This window comes from Ammodytes marinus (assembly GCF_949987685.1).
Source record: "Ammodytes marinus genome assembly, chromosome: 12".
In the NCBI taxonomy this organism is placed as follows: Eukaryota; Metazoa; Chordata; class Actinopteri; order Uranoscopiformes; family Ammodytidae; genus Ammodytes; species Ammodytes marinus.
The window spans coordinates 17,646,047-17,661,181 of record NC_137216.1 but is presented as its reverse complement, the minus strand read 5'-3'; the positions used below and the strand labels follow the sequence as shown (position 1 = coordinate 17,661,181).

Sequence of the window (15,135 nt, the reverse complement as noted above, 5' to 3'; positions counted from 1 at the left end):
GCATTTTTTGTTAGTGGTGGTGGTGGATTGGTTTAAGCTTTAATCACCTTGAACAGTGTGCTGCATAGTTAATACTTCTTCCCTTCCTTCACATGTTGAAGCTCACAGTCACTCATTGCTCAAATCAATGACTGCTGCCACTGTGATCACACTTCCAATCATTTATCATAATAATGTAGTTCCTTTGGGAAACCGCACTGCACTTACCCCTCACACTTGTTAGTGTTGCATTTGTTTTGCTTCTCCTAGTAAAGAACTGTTGTTTGGTGATGTGTTACTCTAGTATTTAAATGCGTTCCTTGTTTCCACTTGTTCCAGAGTTTTTCAGTCATAGATGATTCTAACGCTGCCTGTCCCAGTACAGACATCTCTGGGTTAGTCGCTGAACCCAATCTGTCTGGGCGCTCACACACTTTAACCTTCTCTTCCAGCGAGGTGAGTGCTCCCCTTGTTGCGCAGTCACAAAAGCTGTGTGGGACGCCTTGATGCAGCTGAAAGGGGGCATTCTCAAGCATGCTCTTTGAGCCGTTCCACCCTTTCATAGCCCAGATTAAATCGTGAATGCAGAGGGAGCAGAAGAGAGCTGCATGTGTGTGTGTCCATGTGTTAAAGCCATTTTGTTTTGTGTTAAAATAAGTCTTGTGGCTTAGCTTTTCTTTAGTCAGCTGTGATGATGTTAACAGTTTGTGCCTTTGCATCAGTAAAAACCAGTGCTTCATGTTCTTTACAAGCTTTGGCAGACTACACAGAACAATGGTGACTGCTCTGCTGCCTGCTCAGTGGTGTTTCAGGATGTGCCTGTTCTCATATCATAGTTTCAAGTATCTCAGTAAAACTTATAGTATGAGGACACACGGACCTGCATCTGGGAATGTTGTTGGTGTTTTGCTGTCATTGCACGCTTGTTTTCTCAGTACTATCTTGGGGAAATGTGGACTCTGCCAACCGTTTGGTGGAACAGAAGATGCACTACATGTCTTTTTGATTTTTGAACACAACTCTTTTTCGGTTCCCCTGCCTCCCCTCTCCCTAACACGAATGAGAGTCCTGCACAGGTCCAGAGCCTGACCCTTTCATTTCAAACACGTAAACCGGCCTGTGATCATACACAAGTAGGCTATACAGTCACTTAGGCTCAATCCCAATTCACCCCTTCGCCCTACCCCTTAGCCCTACCCCTCTGTAAAGTGCTATCTTACAGGTGCTTCTCAAAAATGTTGAACATCAATGAAAATAAATTCCCATTATTGGGCCTGATGTTAATATAGGGATCCAGTCCTTTCACAAAAAAAAATCCTTAAGGCTGATTAGGCTTGACAATTTCCAGAAAGGAACAACATATTTTTGTTCTCAAGAGCCTTCACTTCGTTAATTCTGACCCACTCCCATACCCATGAATTTATATATACGCTATATATGTTAAACAATTTTTTTTTTCTTAGACCCGGTGCAGGACTCTGACTTCAACTGCTTTCCAACAATTTCCCCACATAAATAATTATTATTTTAATTTCAAACAGCATTTCTTGAAGTAATTTTGTGAATGAAGTAGAATACATAACGATTGTCTGCATTTCTCCTGGTCATTATCTCTATGTTAGAAACATTGATCCAAGCTGTCAAACATACAGTACAGGTCCTTCTCATATAATTAGCATATTGTGATAAAGTTCAATATTTTCTGTAATGTACTGATAAACATTAGACTTTCATATATTTTAGATTCATTACACACAACTGAAGTAGTTCAAGCCTTTTATTGTTTTAATATTGATGATTTTGGCAAAAAAGTAAATTAGCATATTTCATCCGACCAATAAAAGAAAAGTGTTTTTAATACAAAAAAGTCAACCTTCAAATAATTATGTTCAGTTATGCACTCAATACATGGTCGGGAATCCTTTCGCAGAAATGACTGCTTCAATGCGGCGTGGCATGGAGGCAATCAGCCTGTGGCACTGCTGAGGTGTTATGGAGGCCCAGGATGCTTCGATAGCGGCCTTAAGCTCATCCACAGTGTTGGGTCTGGTGTCTCTCAACTTCCTCTTCACAATATCACACAGATTCTCTATGGGGTTCAGGTCAGGAGAGTTGGCAGGCCAATTGAGCACAGTAATACCATGGTCAGTAAACCATTTACCAGTGGTTTTGGCACTGTGAGCAGGTGCCAGGTCTTGTTGAAAAATGAAATCTTCATCTCCATAAAGCTTTTCAGCAGATGGAAGCATGAAGTGCTCCAAAATCTCCTGATAGCTAGCTGCATTGACCCTGCCTTTGATAAAACACAGTGGACCAACACCAGCAGCTGACATGGCACCCCAGACCATCACTGACTGTGGGTACTTGACACTGGACTTCAGGCATTTTGGCATTTCCTTCTCCCCAGTCTTCCTCCAGACTCTGGCACCTTGATTTCCGAATGACATGCAAAATTTGCTTTCATCCGAAAAAAGTACTTTGGACCACTGAGCAACAGTCCAGTGCTGCTTCTCTGTAGCCCAGGTCAGGCGCTTCTGCCGCTGTTTCTGGTTCAAAAGTGGCTTGACCTGGGGAATGCGGCACCTGTAGCCCATTTCCTGCACACGCCTGTGCACGGTGGCTCTGGATGTTTCTACTCCAGACTCAGTCCACTGCTTCCGCAGGTCCCCCAAGGTCTGGAATCGGCCCTTCTCCACAATCCTCCTCAGGGTCCGGTCACCTCTTCTGGTTGTGCAGCGTTTTCTGCCACACTTTTTCCTTCCCACAGACTTCCCACTGAGGTGCCTTGATACAGCACTCTGGGAACAGCCTATTCGCTCAGAAATTTATTTCTGTGTCTTACCCTCTTGCTTGAGGGTGTCAATGATGGCCTTCTGGACAGCAGTCAGGTCGGCAGTTTTGAGTAATGAACCAGGCTGGGAGTTTTTAAAAGCCTCAGGAATCTTTTGCAGGTGTTTAGAGTTAATTAGTTGATTCAGATGATTAGGTTAATAGCTCCTTTAGAGTACCTTTTCATGATATGCTAATTTTTTGAGATAGGAATTTGGGGTTTTTATGAGCTGTATGCCAAAATCATCAGTATTAAAACAACAAAAGACCTGAAATATTTCAGTTGGTGTGCAATGAATCTAAAATATATGAAAGTTCAATTATTATCATTACATTATGGAAAATAATCAACTTTATCACAATATGCTAATTATATGAGAAGGACCTGTATATTTATTTAAAATGTATCCCGAGCCCCATGTAAGAGAAATCTTTTGAATCTTGTTTATACTGTCTATAAACATATGATATGAAATAGTTGGACACGCTACATTTTAATTTCAAGAAAAGGTATAAAATGACAATGCTCTTACCAAAGCAACAGTGTGTTTCTTTTCTAATATCGGTTTGTAATATCTGTGTTTTTTAGACATTGGATGATGAACCAGTAGCTTCAGGAAAAGAGTATCATTGGCAGAACAGGCCAATCAATGAATGGACCAATCAACAGGTCTGTCACTGGTTGATGGGCATGAATATGGACCAATACACACCTGAATTCACCTCTAAGGGAGTGGATGGTCAGCAGCTCTTGCATTTGGATAGTGACAAGTTGAAGGTAAAAAGAATATAGCACCTATTATTATTATTATTATTATTATTATTATTATTATTATTATTATTATTATTATTATTATTATTATTATTATTATTTATAGCAGAACCCTGAGCATTATTATTATTATTATTATTATTATTATTATTATTATTATTATTATTATTATTATTATTATTATTTTTAAGTTATTGAGTGTGAATGAAGAAATGGAAAAAGTTATTTATTTAGACAGGCTTTGACTGCCACCTGGTGGCCAGAATTTTTTTTTTCTGTTGACAGTTGCAGCTATTGATGACTGATGAATACATATTTTACATATATGCAACATCAGAATAGTGAATAAGGATTTGTTTTCCGTTCAGTACATAAAGTAGTAGTAAAATATTAATTGGTAAATTGAATACGTTTGGGTTTGCACTGTTGTTTGGACAACAAAAGAACAGTGTGAAGGCATTGGATGAATCAGTGATGATGAACATGATTAATGTCATCATATCATGGTACCATTGTTCTCATCTGAAATATGTGCACTTCCTCCAGGCACTTGGTGTGTCGAGTCAGAGCGACCGCTCGACTATCAAGAAAAAACTGAAGGATATGCGTAAGGCCCAGGAGAAGATGGAGAAACAGAGAGAAAAACGAGAGAAGGAGATCCGACGCAGTGGGAGACTTCCAGCCAGTACTGACTCTGTCTGCTGAGGTAGCAGTTCATTTCTAGCAGAACCCTGAGCAACCCTTTTTATGTACAGTATATATATCATTCTGGTGCCATGACGTTCATGTCACACGGTATCAATGCCAACAACCAGAGCACGACTGCCAGGAGTGTACCTGTGCCGACTGAGGGGCCAGTTGTGATTGCTTTTCATATTTTCGCTCGTGTTTCTTATCTCCTCAGTGTTTTTATCGAATATTTTAAAATTTTCAGCTCAACCATTTTAACTGAAAGATGGGGAATGTCAAAAAGTTGGGTATGTGACCAAAACAAATCCTAATATTTTTTACCACTAAAGATAGAAGATTTAATCATAAAAAGTCTGCTTTCAGATCTAATGTAGTTGCTGCAGATCATGCACACATTTACCTTTGGAAGTCAAATGTATACTGCTTTTTCAGCCTTTTATATTTTTGCTAATATAACTTGCCTGTTTTCCATGTACAACCCTTTTGCGGGAACAGTTATTGTACAGTTCAGATAAAATCACTATATTAGTCTTTTAAGCTTCAATGGGTGACAAGGTTTTAAATGTATGAATACGTTTTATACATGTACCTATTAACTGCATATCTTCTTTTTTTTATACTTCAATACCATTGTTCATTTTATACTATCTTAATTTTTCTACTAAGTAGAATAGCTAGGCCACCATTTTTGCTGAATGAAAAGCAACAAACAAATCAAGTGAATGCTGCTTCTGCTGTCCCTGACTCTACTTGTGTGTACCACAAAGCTCCATGTAAAATACAATGCACAGCACGCAGGTCTGCTACACGTACACCTGGCTGGTCCGTTAGAGGGAAGGATGTGCCTATGACAAGGACTTGTGTGAGTCCGGGAGCACAGTGTCATGGATGGATGTGGGGCTGAACCATAAGTTGTTTCACAGCCAAACCCAAGTGCTTCCTCTCTTCTCTAAGCGTGACTCCATGTTCTGTATAGAATACAACATGTTGGACTGAAAGAAAAATCATGTTTTCCACGTCTTCTTAATAGGAGAAAAAATTCTTGGTACATGCAGCATCAATAAACAAATTTTCACTTTATGTAGTCCGATGGCTCTCTCCTTCCTTCAGTTAATTTACGGTGAACAGCAGATAAACCAACTGTATGTATTGATACTTCAACATTTTTAAGTAACTAACTGCAGGGCTGTTCTATTGTACTGTCAGTTTTTCCTGTCACTCAGTAATCAATAATAGATAATGCAAGGCTTCTATGCATATGCTGTAAAAGTGTTGTTGCATTTTAAACACACAGTTATTGAATTGAACACAACTCAAATCAGCAGCACATGTACCTGAGTAGGCCTGAACCACCAGCGTATTGGATACCAGCTGAAGGTGCTAACCGAATACGCCATAGAGACGATTGACCAATAGATATGGGTAAGTAATTGGGCAGTCTGCACCTATTGTCCCCTCCTATTTGCAATAATATAATCAAAGATGTCTTGCAACCATGCATTACTCTGGATATATACTTTAACATTCCCAAAGTAACAAGGATTTTGTTTTAATGCCCTTCAGTAAATTATGTTCGACTTGAAACATCAGTCACTGCTTTTTAAAAATGAGACTGCACAGCAGATGAGCGTTATACCTAGTGACATAAGGAACTCACTAGTTTCCATATCCACTTTTTAATTATAAGAAGAATTTTGACACAAATAAGTTTTCTGTCCGGAGTGTTTATTTTTTGCTTAACATAATCCATACAGTGTAACAGCTGAAATGTGACATGGAAATTATGAATGATAACTTATTTAACAGGACGAGTCTTAACCACAGCAACCACAAATGTTATGATAATACTGGGATACTATTCATACAAACTGTGTTTGCAAATTAAGACATAAGAGGAAAACAACATGTAAACCCAAAAAATATACACATACTACATGATCCCTGCAGCTATGGTGAATTCCAGTTATTTCTCTTTTGCAAACAAAAAAGGAGTGCTAGATTTGATGGTAAATAAATACTTTTGACATGATAACATGTTGCTTGTAAACAATATCCAGATGAAGAGGAAAACAGTTAACCAAAAAAAACAATACCTTTCCAAAATAATCTTAAAAACAAGCAGCGACGGTGTAACAGAATCAAAGAATCAAACTTCAATGAAGCAGCAGAGCCGAACCAACTACATGCAGATGGAGTGCAACAGTTGAACTAAGGATTTTCTCCCCTGACCATATTCAACCATGCAGATAGTTTCAGTCATGGAGGTTTTCTTATGCTCTGTTTGTTCTCATAACATCAAAAAAATGTAAAAATTAGAAATTACATTCGAACCAATACATTGGTGGATTTTTAGTTTCTCACAAATACACTGTTATTGTTATTTTACATGTCGGTTGACAAAGGAGGAATTGCAATACAGAAATGCCAAAATATGTTTGAGGTAATTGAAAAAGAAAATAGCTCAAAATAGCATCCACTTAAACAGTGGATCCACTCTAAACAGCAATGCGGCTCTGCAGAAATATGGTCCTGGTAGGAGGTAGGGAAAAAGGTGTCTATTTTAATTGAGGGCTACTTGACTCTAATATCCTTTGTTCTATATGAAATATATGGTACTAGAGCTTTGTTCCATCATTATTACTTTTTTTAAATATCTGTACAAAGAAATCTGAAGGGATGAATTGCCATTACACTCACTCACACAGACACAAGCCACCATTCATGTGAAACAACCTCAACAACCGACTCGTTGTCATTACTAAAGTCCACAATCGTACATATCTAGGAACTGCGAAATGTCGTCATGTCCTTAGGCTCTTTGCTGGGGACGCACCAGTCATCTGCCTCATGCATCGTCTTGTAGTGTTTCCATGCCGACTTGTTGTACACAGGGAGCCTTTCAATGGACTCTGCGGAGAGCGCCTGACAGAAGATGGACAGAATAAAGTTTTAAACTGCATATGCATGCATTTCCCTTTTCCTATGAGTAGACAACACAAATACACACATGCTGTATGTTGTTAATAATGTAAAACCTAATTACCCGAATGTAGATAATGGCATCTGTTCCATAACCCTCCAGGGAGTACAGCTTTATGTCCCCTTGAAAGTACCGGGCGTACAGTCGAGAGATGGGCAGGCCATACCCGTAGCCGGCCTAGACGTAAATGAAGAAGTTAATAAGTTAAATGTTTCCACCTTTAACACAACCGAGACACAAGACCCAAAATATAAAACAACAGGGATTTAATTGGTTTAAATGCTAACTCCAGTTAAAACAGCTCTGTGAAATGGCAGAAATCTATGCTACAATATTGAGAAATAGCTGTTCTGCTATTAGCATGGATAGAGATATGCAGTTTTAGTTAAATACATTTTCATTAATTCACAAACCATCAATCAAACAGAAACTGACCAAAGGAGGAGCATTAGAGGACCCGCCAGTACTGGGCCGAGGAGCGGTGGAATACGTGTAGGTGAACAGCCGGTCGATCTTGCGCAGTGGCACACCTCCTCCACAATCGCTCACCTGAAGAAGAAGAAGAAGAAGAAGAAGACATGATCTGATCCAGTAAAAGGGGGATTTTCATTTCCTAATGGTTTATTACTCTTGTCCACTAGACAGGAGTTGATATTGGTGCAGAAAGAATCATGCAGCAGAGCAGCTTTTACCTTGACAGTCAGGTCTTCGGTTCCCAGAGCAATCTGTGCACGGACAGGTGGATACTCCATGGCGTCTCCGTATAGCTCCATGGTGGCCCGCATGGCGTTCTGAAACAATGAAAGTGCTTGAGAGTTTCCCAAAAAAAAGTTTAACACTAGAGAGGAGGAAAACAAATTCTAATGTACAATGAGCAATTTCCTACCTTGAATAGTTCAAACACCATGTGATACAAATGCGATGGAACATATCCCACTGTGACTTGCTTTCCCTGCTCCTTGACTGTCAGGAATAAAACAGATTGATCAAAAAATGTATTTATTCATTAGTAATGCCCTTAAAATTCCTTAAGATAAGCAAATGGAAAGGGTATGAGTGTTTGTCCAAAAAACAATTACCATTGAATTCCTCCAGCTCCAGCTCAGGAGAGTTCATGTAGTACCGGTCGCAAAGGTTTCGTGCATTTTCGTAGGCATCTATGAGAAAGAGGTTTGTTTTCAAGAAAGAACAGCGAAATATTTGAGCGCTGTGCCCGACCCATGTTCCTCATTACGTTCATTAAGAGACTTTCTCACCTTTGATAACCTCGCTGACACGACAGTTTGGATCAATGCTGCCAATCTGTTTGGGATGTGCTGGGTTCACCTTCACCTTCCCACCAAAGAGGAGAGCTAGGGAGGAAACACAAAGGGCTGTGACTAAGCAGTATAAAGCCTCAATTACTTAAACGATCATACAGCCAAATATAGACATTCGTGGACATGCATTTCCGTCTCGATTAAGCTTCTTTTTTTTGTCTTTAAAATTAAACTGAGAAGCTGATTTCAGGTAATGATTGACATGTTAGCTTTAAACTACTAATCATCAAGATAATTGCTGAATACAGACATAAAAAGGCAACATTTCACCAGATATTGTACGCTGTATCCTGATGCTACCATTATTTATAAATCATATCCCTCCAATGATTATTTCAGTCTTTGTCTTGTTTTTACCCATACACACCTTAAATAGGATCAATTCAGGACCCAAACTAAAACATTCTAGCTGTGCGCTCTGTAATCTTCAGATATCAAAGAAAAACTAATTGTTGATGTTATATTTTACACTCTTCTAAGATAAGACACAAGTCATTTTAAGTGCACTTCAAAAGTGAAAGTGGCAACATCAGAAAATGTGTTGGGGTGTGGTTTGTTGATTCCTGGTTCAATATACACACCCAAACCAGTACTCCAAAGATGTGAGTCAGCAGAAGAGAAGAGAAAATCTGCTCACTGTGCTGGTTGAGCAACATTCTGATGGAAATCCTGCTCATGTAGAAACGATCGAGAAAATACTGAAGGTTTTGGCTGACAACTGGGTCTGTGCCGTACGTCTCCTTGTACTCCACCACTCCCTGGGCCATGGTGGGGATGACATCATTGTGCCGATTTCTGACCTTTATCACAGCATCTGTGAAACTAAAACAAAGGCACAACGGCCCTGGTTAAAATCATGAATAATAAAACCACAGTATTAAACTGCATTGTGTACATTTTAATTCACTTACTCATACGTGACTTTCTCATCGTTAGCATTTTTGTTTTTGAACTCAAGAATCTCTTGAAGACTTTGTATGTACCTTTAAAATAAAATTAAAAAGAGCATCACAATCAGTTTACAGTAGCTGGCATCAATCTGTGTGCTGAGAGAAATGTAACCTAGAAAAAGCAGAAAAAAAACCTGCGTACCAGCCCTGGACCAAGCGGACCGACGGAGTTCTCAGTAAATTGTCTGGCAACAAGTTGATTTCTTTCATGATGTTTGCCAACCTCACAGGCAACTCCTGCCGGAGGAAGGCGAACGATGTTTTCTCACAAGCATTTTCTGAGCCTGAAGGGTGAAATCACATACAGGTGTATCACACATCTCTTTTGTTATTACCTTATAATAGAATAGGAGGCTAAAATCCCCAAATTATTTTCATTGCTGCCCCCTTTAAGGTTAGGAGACAATACAAAATAGCTTGTAACAGATTTGGCCACACAATTGATAGTGTGGTAGCCAGACCACTTCATGCCAATATTGGCATTGTGATTGTTCCATGAATGTGTAAGCAGTTATAGATAATGAACTTTATATGAGTTATATAATGAATTAAATGCTGTTTAGTTTCATCTAATAATGCCTGTAGAAATATGTTAAATTCAACAATGCAAAAAGGTATATTTATTATTTGACTGAACTCAAAATCATGGGACCGATTTATTTTTGAATGGTTTTGAGGGGGTGCTGCATCTTTCCATTCATTCCTAAATCTTTAAACTGTCACCACAACAACATTTATTTTTTAAATTATTTTTTTATTGTGTTTCACCTATATAAAAAAACAATGTGATGCAATAAAAATATTAGTTTGATGATGATCGGGATTATAATGTGAATCGCGGTTATTTCGGCCAGGATTATCACTACATGAACTTTTCACATCAGTATTGCCATGTCTACGTGACCTGTGAGGCTTGCTAGGCCTACTACAACAAGTGTTTACATCCTCTTACCGAAATCCAGAAACTGCTTCATTGAAAGAGGGGAGGGTGAAAATTTGGAGTAATAGTCAATGTCCTTCCCAATGGACACGCTGCTCCTCAGAAATCTTAAAATCCTCATCCTGACGGCTCCTGCACCGACTCGCTCGGTTTCACAGACAGAAAATGTGTTTCTTAAATGCGGCCAGCCACCAACTTATGGTGGTGAGCTGATCTATGGTTTTATATTAAGCTTCCGGGCTAATTTAAGCAGCTTGCACACACACTCGCAAAACGCTATTATTTTTGGACGTAGTGTTCATTCATAGTCACCGCAGCAGTCAAATATGTCTAAACAGCCCCTTACTTCAAGTGCTCATAGCTGAATCCTTTACAATGTCAACATAGCAAGAAAGCTGAACACGGTGAGCTATAGTTTATTCAAAGAGTAAAAACTATGCCAAGAGAAGTCACTTCTTCTTTTCGTTTCTTGGCTGACTAAAATACCAGTTCTAGCTGCATACCGCCCCCTATAGTAGGCTACCAGAGTAGGTAAAACATGATCGAGTTTACAATGAAAAAATATATATAATAGTAAAAGTATTCAATATAGACTCTACAGATAATTATATTACAGACATGTGTTTATCTGAATTAAAATAGGCCTATATGTTAATAGGCCTACTACCCCTGTCTGTGTTTCCAGTACCTTATCTCCACTTGCTCCTAATAAACGTTCCAAATCCCATTCTCCTCGACCTCTCACACTTCGTTGCAACCTTGCTTCATTGTTTTTGACAGTCCATAACTAAGTGTTCATTATTTTCAGTTAGTTTACAATGTTTTTATAGCCTACTTGTGAATGTAGGCGATAAATGGTGTCTCATTTAAACGAGTATAAGCAAACCCTATTCTTGATAGTTCCAATATTTTCTTTTTGATTCTTCACCTTCTTCTTTTCCAAATGGTGTATTGATTACAATCCTCATATTTACTGATCATCTCTGCAAATTCACTACCGTACCATTTAATCCCACACTTGCAGGCCTAACCATTAAAAACTATTCTCAAACTCTGAATTCCAAATTAACAATATCCTACTTGAATATCAAGATTAAATCTCCCCTAATTGAAATACAAGTCTTAAGATGTATCATTAGCCTAAATATTGCCTATTTTGTTTTAATATAGCCTAACTTTAAAGAGATAACAATTTGAATTAACATTTGAATTGTTTTAGGTAATGACATCGGGAATTAAAAACGTTTCCAATAATCACAATATTAGCAATAAGTAGGCTAAATCAATGAGTTATTTGTTTTGTGAAAATAATAAGCTATATTATTTTTGTCAATATTTTGCCGTTTACATTTAGCCTAGTTTCGTTTGTTTTGGTCTTTACCTTTTATCCTTTTTTAATCGGATGTTAGAATAGCCTAAATGTTATAATATTTTACGTAGACAGCGAGAAATAACGATAAAACAACATCATTTTGGAGACGCCACCATGGATCTATAAAGAAAGGACGCCACCAGAAATATTCCGTTGTTTAACTCGTTGTTGTTCTGCACACGACGTTTGTTATACTCTTTGGCAATATTGAGGAACCGCTACCTTGAATTTGTTTTTATCCTGCAGCCAGCTACACCAATCAAATTTCGGCGTGGGCCTGGTCAGGGCCATGATAGGTCATTTGATCTGTCATTCTTACTGAGGAGGCGGGATTTTTGTCTTTCTGCGTCATTGTAGTTTGGTCCTAGCTGCCGTCGTCACTTCCTTTAGTCCGCTACAGAGATGCCTGAATGAAGATACGAAGTAGCGGGCCACGTTTTTGAGAAGAATGTCTCGATAGTTTTTGCTCGTAGTCTGGGTCAAGGTAACGATAATTTACCAGTAATTGACTGTATTAACCGCTTACGTCTTGAACGTCACCTTAGGAGATACACTGTTTCCTCGGTAACTACAGTTGGAGCTGATCTTATTAGTGACCCGCCAAAAGCCACGGATAGCGTTCAGCAAGGAAGTGACCATTTTGGACATTAGCTGTTTCCTTAACGTTATATTTCTGCTCCCGGTAAAGAAAATGAGTGGCGGATTCAACTTCGGCCAAGCCAACACGGGTTTCGCCTTCGGAGCTCCGAAGGCCGCAGCCCCGGCCCCCGGCACGGGCTTTGGCATGACCACCTCCGCACCTGCACCTTCCGGAGGTGGGTTCAGTTTTGGCACTGCTGCCCCCCAGGCCGCCCCCAACCCCACCGGTTCATTCAGCTTTGGGACCCCAGCAAAGAGCACAGCAGCACCCGGTGGAGGAGGTTTCGCCTTCGGGAGCCCCGCCACCTCGTTTGGCATGAGTTCTGCTCCTCAAACCACAGCAGCAGCGTCAATGCTGACTTTAGGCTCCACAGCAGCTCCAGCTGCGCCGTCAGGCTTCACCATGGGTGGAGGCTTTGGTGCACAGCCCACCGCTGCTGCCCCTGCTGGAGGGGGCTTCTCCTTTGGGACTGCGCCTCAAGCTCAACAACAAATTCCAGCAATGTCAGTAGCACCTACACCAGCCGCAGCACCGGCAGTGTCAGCACCGGGTGGATTTGGAGGGTTCAGCTTTGGAGCTTCCAAGGTCCAGGCGACCACAGCTGCCCCATCTATTGCTGCCACAGGAGGGGGCTTCAGCTTTGGCACCAGTGCTCCCTCCACCCTCACCATGGGCAGCCAGCCACAGCCCCAATCACAACTCCAAACACAGCTCCAAACACAACTCCAAACACAACTCCAAACACAACTCCAACCCCAGCCCCAAACGCTCCAGCTTCAGCCCCAGCTTCAGCATCAGCTTCAGCCAGCCTCTACTGCTCCAGCCACTATGGCTCAGGCCGGAGGAGGATTTGCCTTTGGTATTAAACCCTCATCAACCCCAGCTCCTCCTGCAGCCACCCAGGCCGCCCCAGTTTCCGTCCCCTCTCTCTTCTCTGCCCCGGCCTCTGCTGCTGCAGCAGTCGCCGCCGCCATTGCTTCCACTGCCGCCACTGCAACAGTTCCAGGCTTTAGTTTGGGTGCAGCTTCCACTCTAGCAGGAAATGTATCCGCGGCAGTAACCACGGCGACCATTGGAGGTCCGACTTTCATGCTGAAATCCTTAGGGGCAGCTACCACCACCACCTCCATGCCTGCCCCCGCCTCCACTGCCACAACTGCTGCTGCCACAACGGGCGCCGCTACAGGCTTCATGCTCGGGCTCAAACCCACGTCCAGCATAAGCGCCACAACAACAACAACAGCTGCTGCAGCCACAGCACTCGCCACCATCAGCGCTCCTCCCGTGATGACCTACGCCCAGCTGGAGGGGCTGATCAACAAGTGGAGCCTGGAGCTGGAAGACCAAGAGAGACACTTCCTACAGCAGGCCACGCAGGTCAACGCCTGGGACCGCATGCTGGTGGAGAACGGTGAGAAGATCACGTCCCTGCACAAGGAGATGGAGAAGGTGAAGCTGGACCAGAGGAGGCTGAACCAGGAGCTGGACTTCATCCTGTCGCAGCAGAAGGAGCTGGAGGACCTGCTCTGTCCCCTGGAGGAGTCTGTGAAGGAGCAGAGCGGAACCATCTACATGCAGAACGCAGACGAGGAGCGGGAGAGAACCTACAAGCTGGCCGAGAACGTGGACGCGCAGCTGAAGAGGATGTCGCAGGACCTGAAGGAGATCATAGAACACCTCAACACATCCAGCGGCCCCGCAGATACCAGTGACCCAGTAAGATGAGACCGGATTATTATTGTTCAATGTTTTGGTGCTTTGCTTGAGATTTATTGCTGCAAGTTAAATGATTAACCCCTCCTCTTTCTTTTCTTTCCTTAGCTGCAGCAGATCTGTAAAATTCTCAACACCCACATGGATTCACTTCAGTGGATCGATCAGAACTCGGTTCTCCTGCAGAGAAGAGTGGAGGAAGTTTCCAAACTGTGTGACAACCAGCGCAAGGAACAGGAGAAAACCTTTCGCTTAACGTTTGACTAATCTACAATAAATGTATTGACGTGTATATTGACATAATGCTAAATTTTGGATTATATTTTCTCAGAAGTCATGATGAACAGCACTTGTCTTTAAGGGTCAAGATTTTTTTTCGGATGCTCAACCAAAGCATTCATCAATACTCCTGTTAACTTGCTTCTTCCCTGAGCTGGTTTGCGTCGTTAAGGGTTGCATAAAGACTTATATTTTCCAATGCAATATCTTTTTTAAAGGGTAGTGACCATTATAGTCTGTTCCTGTGCAAATGTTTTGCCTGTTCTAAATAGTACAATTAAATAAATCTCTTGATTAAGGCTGTGTTCCGTTGTTTGGCAGATAAGGATTTACTGCAAATTTAGTTCAGTGGTAATGTTTTAGTTGCATAACAGCAATACTTTAATAAAATCTTATGCTACGTATTATTTAAGAGACACATTCAGATTGAATTAGTTTATGTAAAGCTAAAACAATTTTTTAGTTGACTTGATCCACAAAAAAATGTGTAAGTATTTTAATTGACTAATCATATTTCCTCGCCAAAAAAACAACAGCTTCCCAATTGTAAGGATTTAATATTAACTGCGTTTCTTTGATACAAGTGACCGTAAACTGAATTTAAGTGTGTTTTGACTGTTAGTCAAACAACAACACACAATTTGAGGATGTTACTTTGAGATTTAGGAAATT

General features: G+C 40.8%; 3 protein-coding genes across 6 annotated transcripts in view; 2 read left to right on the top strand and 1 right to left on the bottom strand.

The window, feature by feature from the left end:
• The window catches only part of ppp1r9ala (protein phosphatase 1 regulatory subunit 9A-like A), a 30,407-nt gene extending 25,057 nt beyond the window's left edge, over positions 1 to 5,350 (top strand). For 3 of the 4 annotated variants that reach the window (XM_080037736.1, XM_080037734.1, XM_080037735.1), the window contains 3 exons: positions 319 to 435; positions 3,398 to 3,586; positions 4,127 to 5,350. In XM_080037736.1, coding sequence (XP_079893862.1) covers positions 319 to 435; positions 3,398 to 3,586; positions 4,127 to 4,285 — 465 coding nt within the window. In that variant the 3' untranslated portion in view covers positions 4,286 to 5,350. The remainder of the gene's footprint in view (positions 1 to 318; positions 436 to 3,397; positions 3,587 to 4,126) is intronic. The other variant, XM_080037737.1, reaches the window with a different exon arrangement.
• A 644-nt stretch (positions 5,351 to 5,994) lies between these two features.
• Positions 5,995 to 10,871, bottom strand: pdk1 (pyruvate dehydrogenase kinase, isozyme 1). Its single transcript, XM_080037644.1, has 11 exons — positions 10,472 to 10,871; positions 9,662 to 9,803; positions 9,481 to 9,552; positions 9,207 to 9,391; positions 8,507 to 8,602; positions 8,330 to 8,407; positions 8,137 to 8,213; positions 7,943 to 8,041; positions 7,686 to 7,799; positions 7,314 to 7,427; positions 5,995 to 7,192 (listed from the first exon to the last, which is right to left on the bottom strand). Exons 1-11 carry the CDS (start codon positions 10,578 to 10,580, stop codon positions 7,052 to 7,054), a joined length of 1,227 nt encoding a protein of 408 aa, XP_079893770.1. The 5' UTR covers positions 10,581 to 10,871; the 3' UTR covers positions 5,995 to 7,051.
• Positions 10,872 to 12,234: 1,363 nt separating this feature from the next.
• nup62l (nucleoporin 62 like) lies at positions 12,235 to 14,762 on the top strand. The gene is made up of 2 exons (XM_080038688.1): positions 12,235 to 14,187; positions 14,293 to 14,762. Exons 1-2 carry the CDS (start codon positions 12,523 to 12,525, stop codon positions 14,449 to 14,451), a joined length of 1,824 nt encoding a protein of 607 aa, XP_079894814.1. The 5' UTR covers positions 12,235 to 12,522; the 3' UTR covers positions 14,452 to 14,762.
• The last annotated feature ends 373 nt before the right edge of the window (positions 14,763 to 15,135 follow it).

Coding starts and splice junctions, on each gene's coding strand:
- nup62l (XM_080038688.1), top strand. CDS start 12,523: ATGAGTGGCGGATTCAACTTCGGCCAAGCCAACACGGGTTTCGCCTTC. Junction 14,188..14,292: donor CCGCAGATACCAGTGACCCA/GTAAGATGAGAC, acceptor TTCTTTCCTTAG/CTGCAGCAGATCTGTAAAAT.
- pdk1 (XM_080037644.1), bottom strand. CDS start 10,580: ATGAGGATTTTAAGATTTCTGAGGAGCAGCGTGTCCATTGGGAAGGAC. Junction 8,603..9,206: donor AATGTTGCTCAACCAGCACA/GTGAGCAGATTT, acceptor TTTCCTCCCTAG/CTCTCCTCTTTGGTGGGAAG. Junction 8,408..8,506: donor TGTCAGCGAGGTTATCAAAG/GTGAGAAAGTCT, acceptor TCTTTCTCATAG/ATGCCTACGAAAATGCACGA.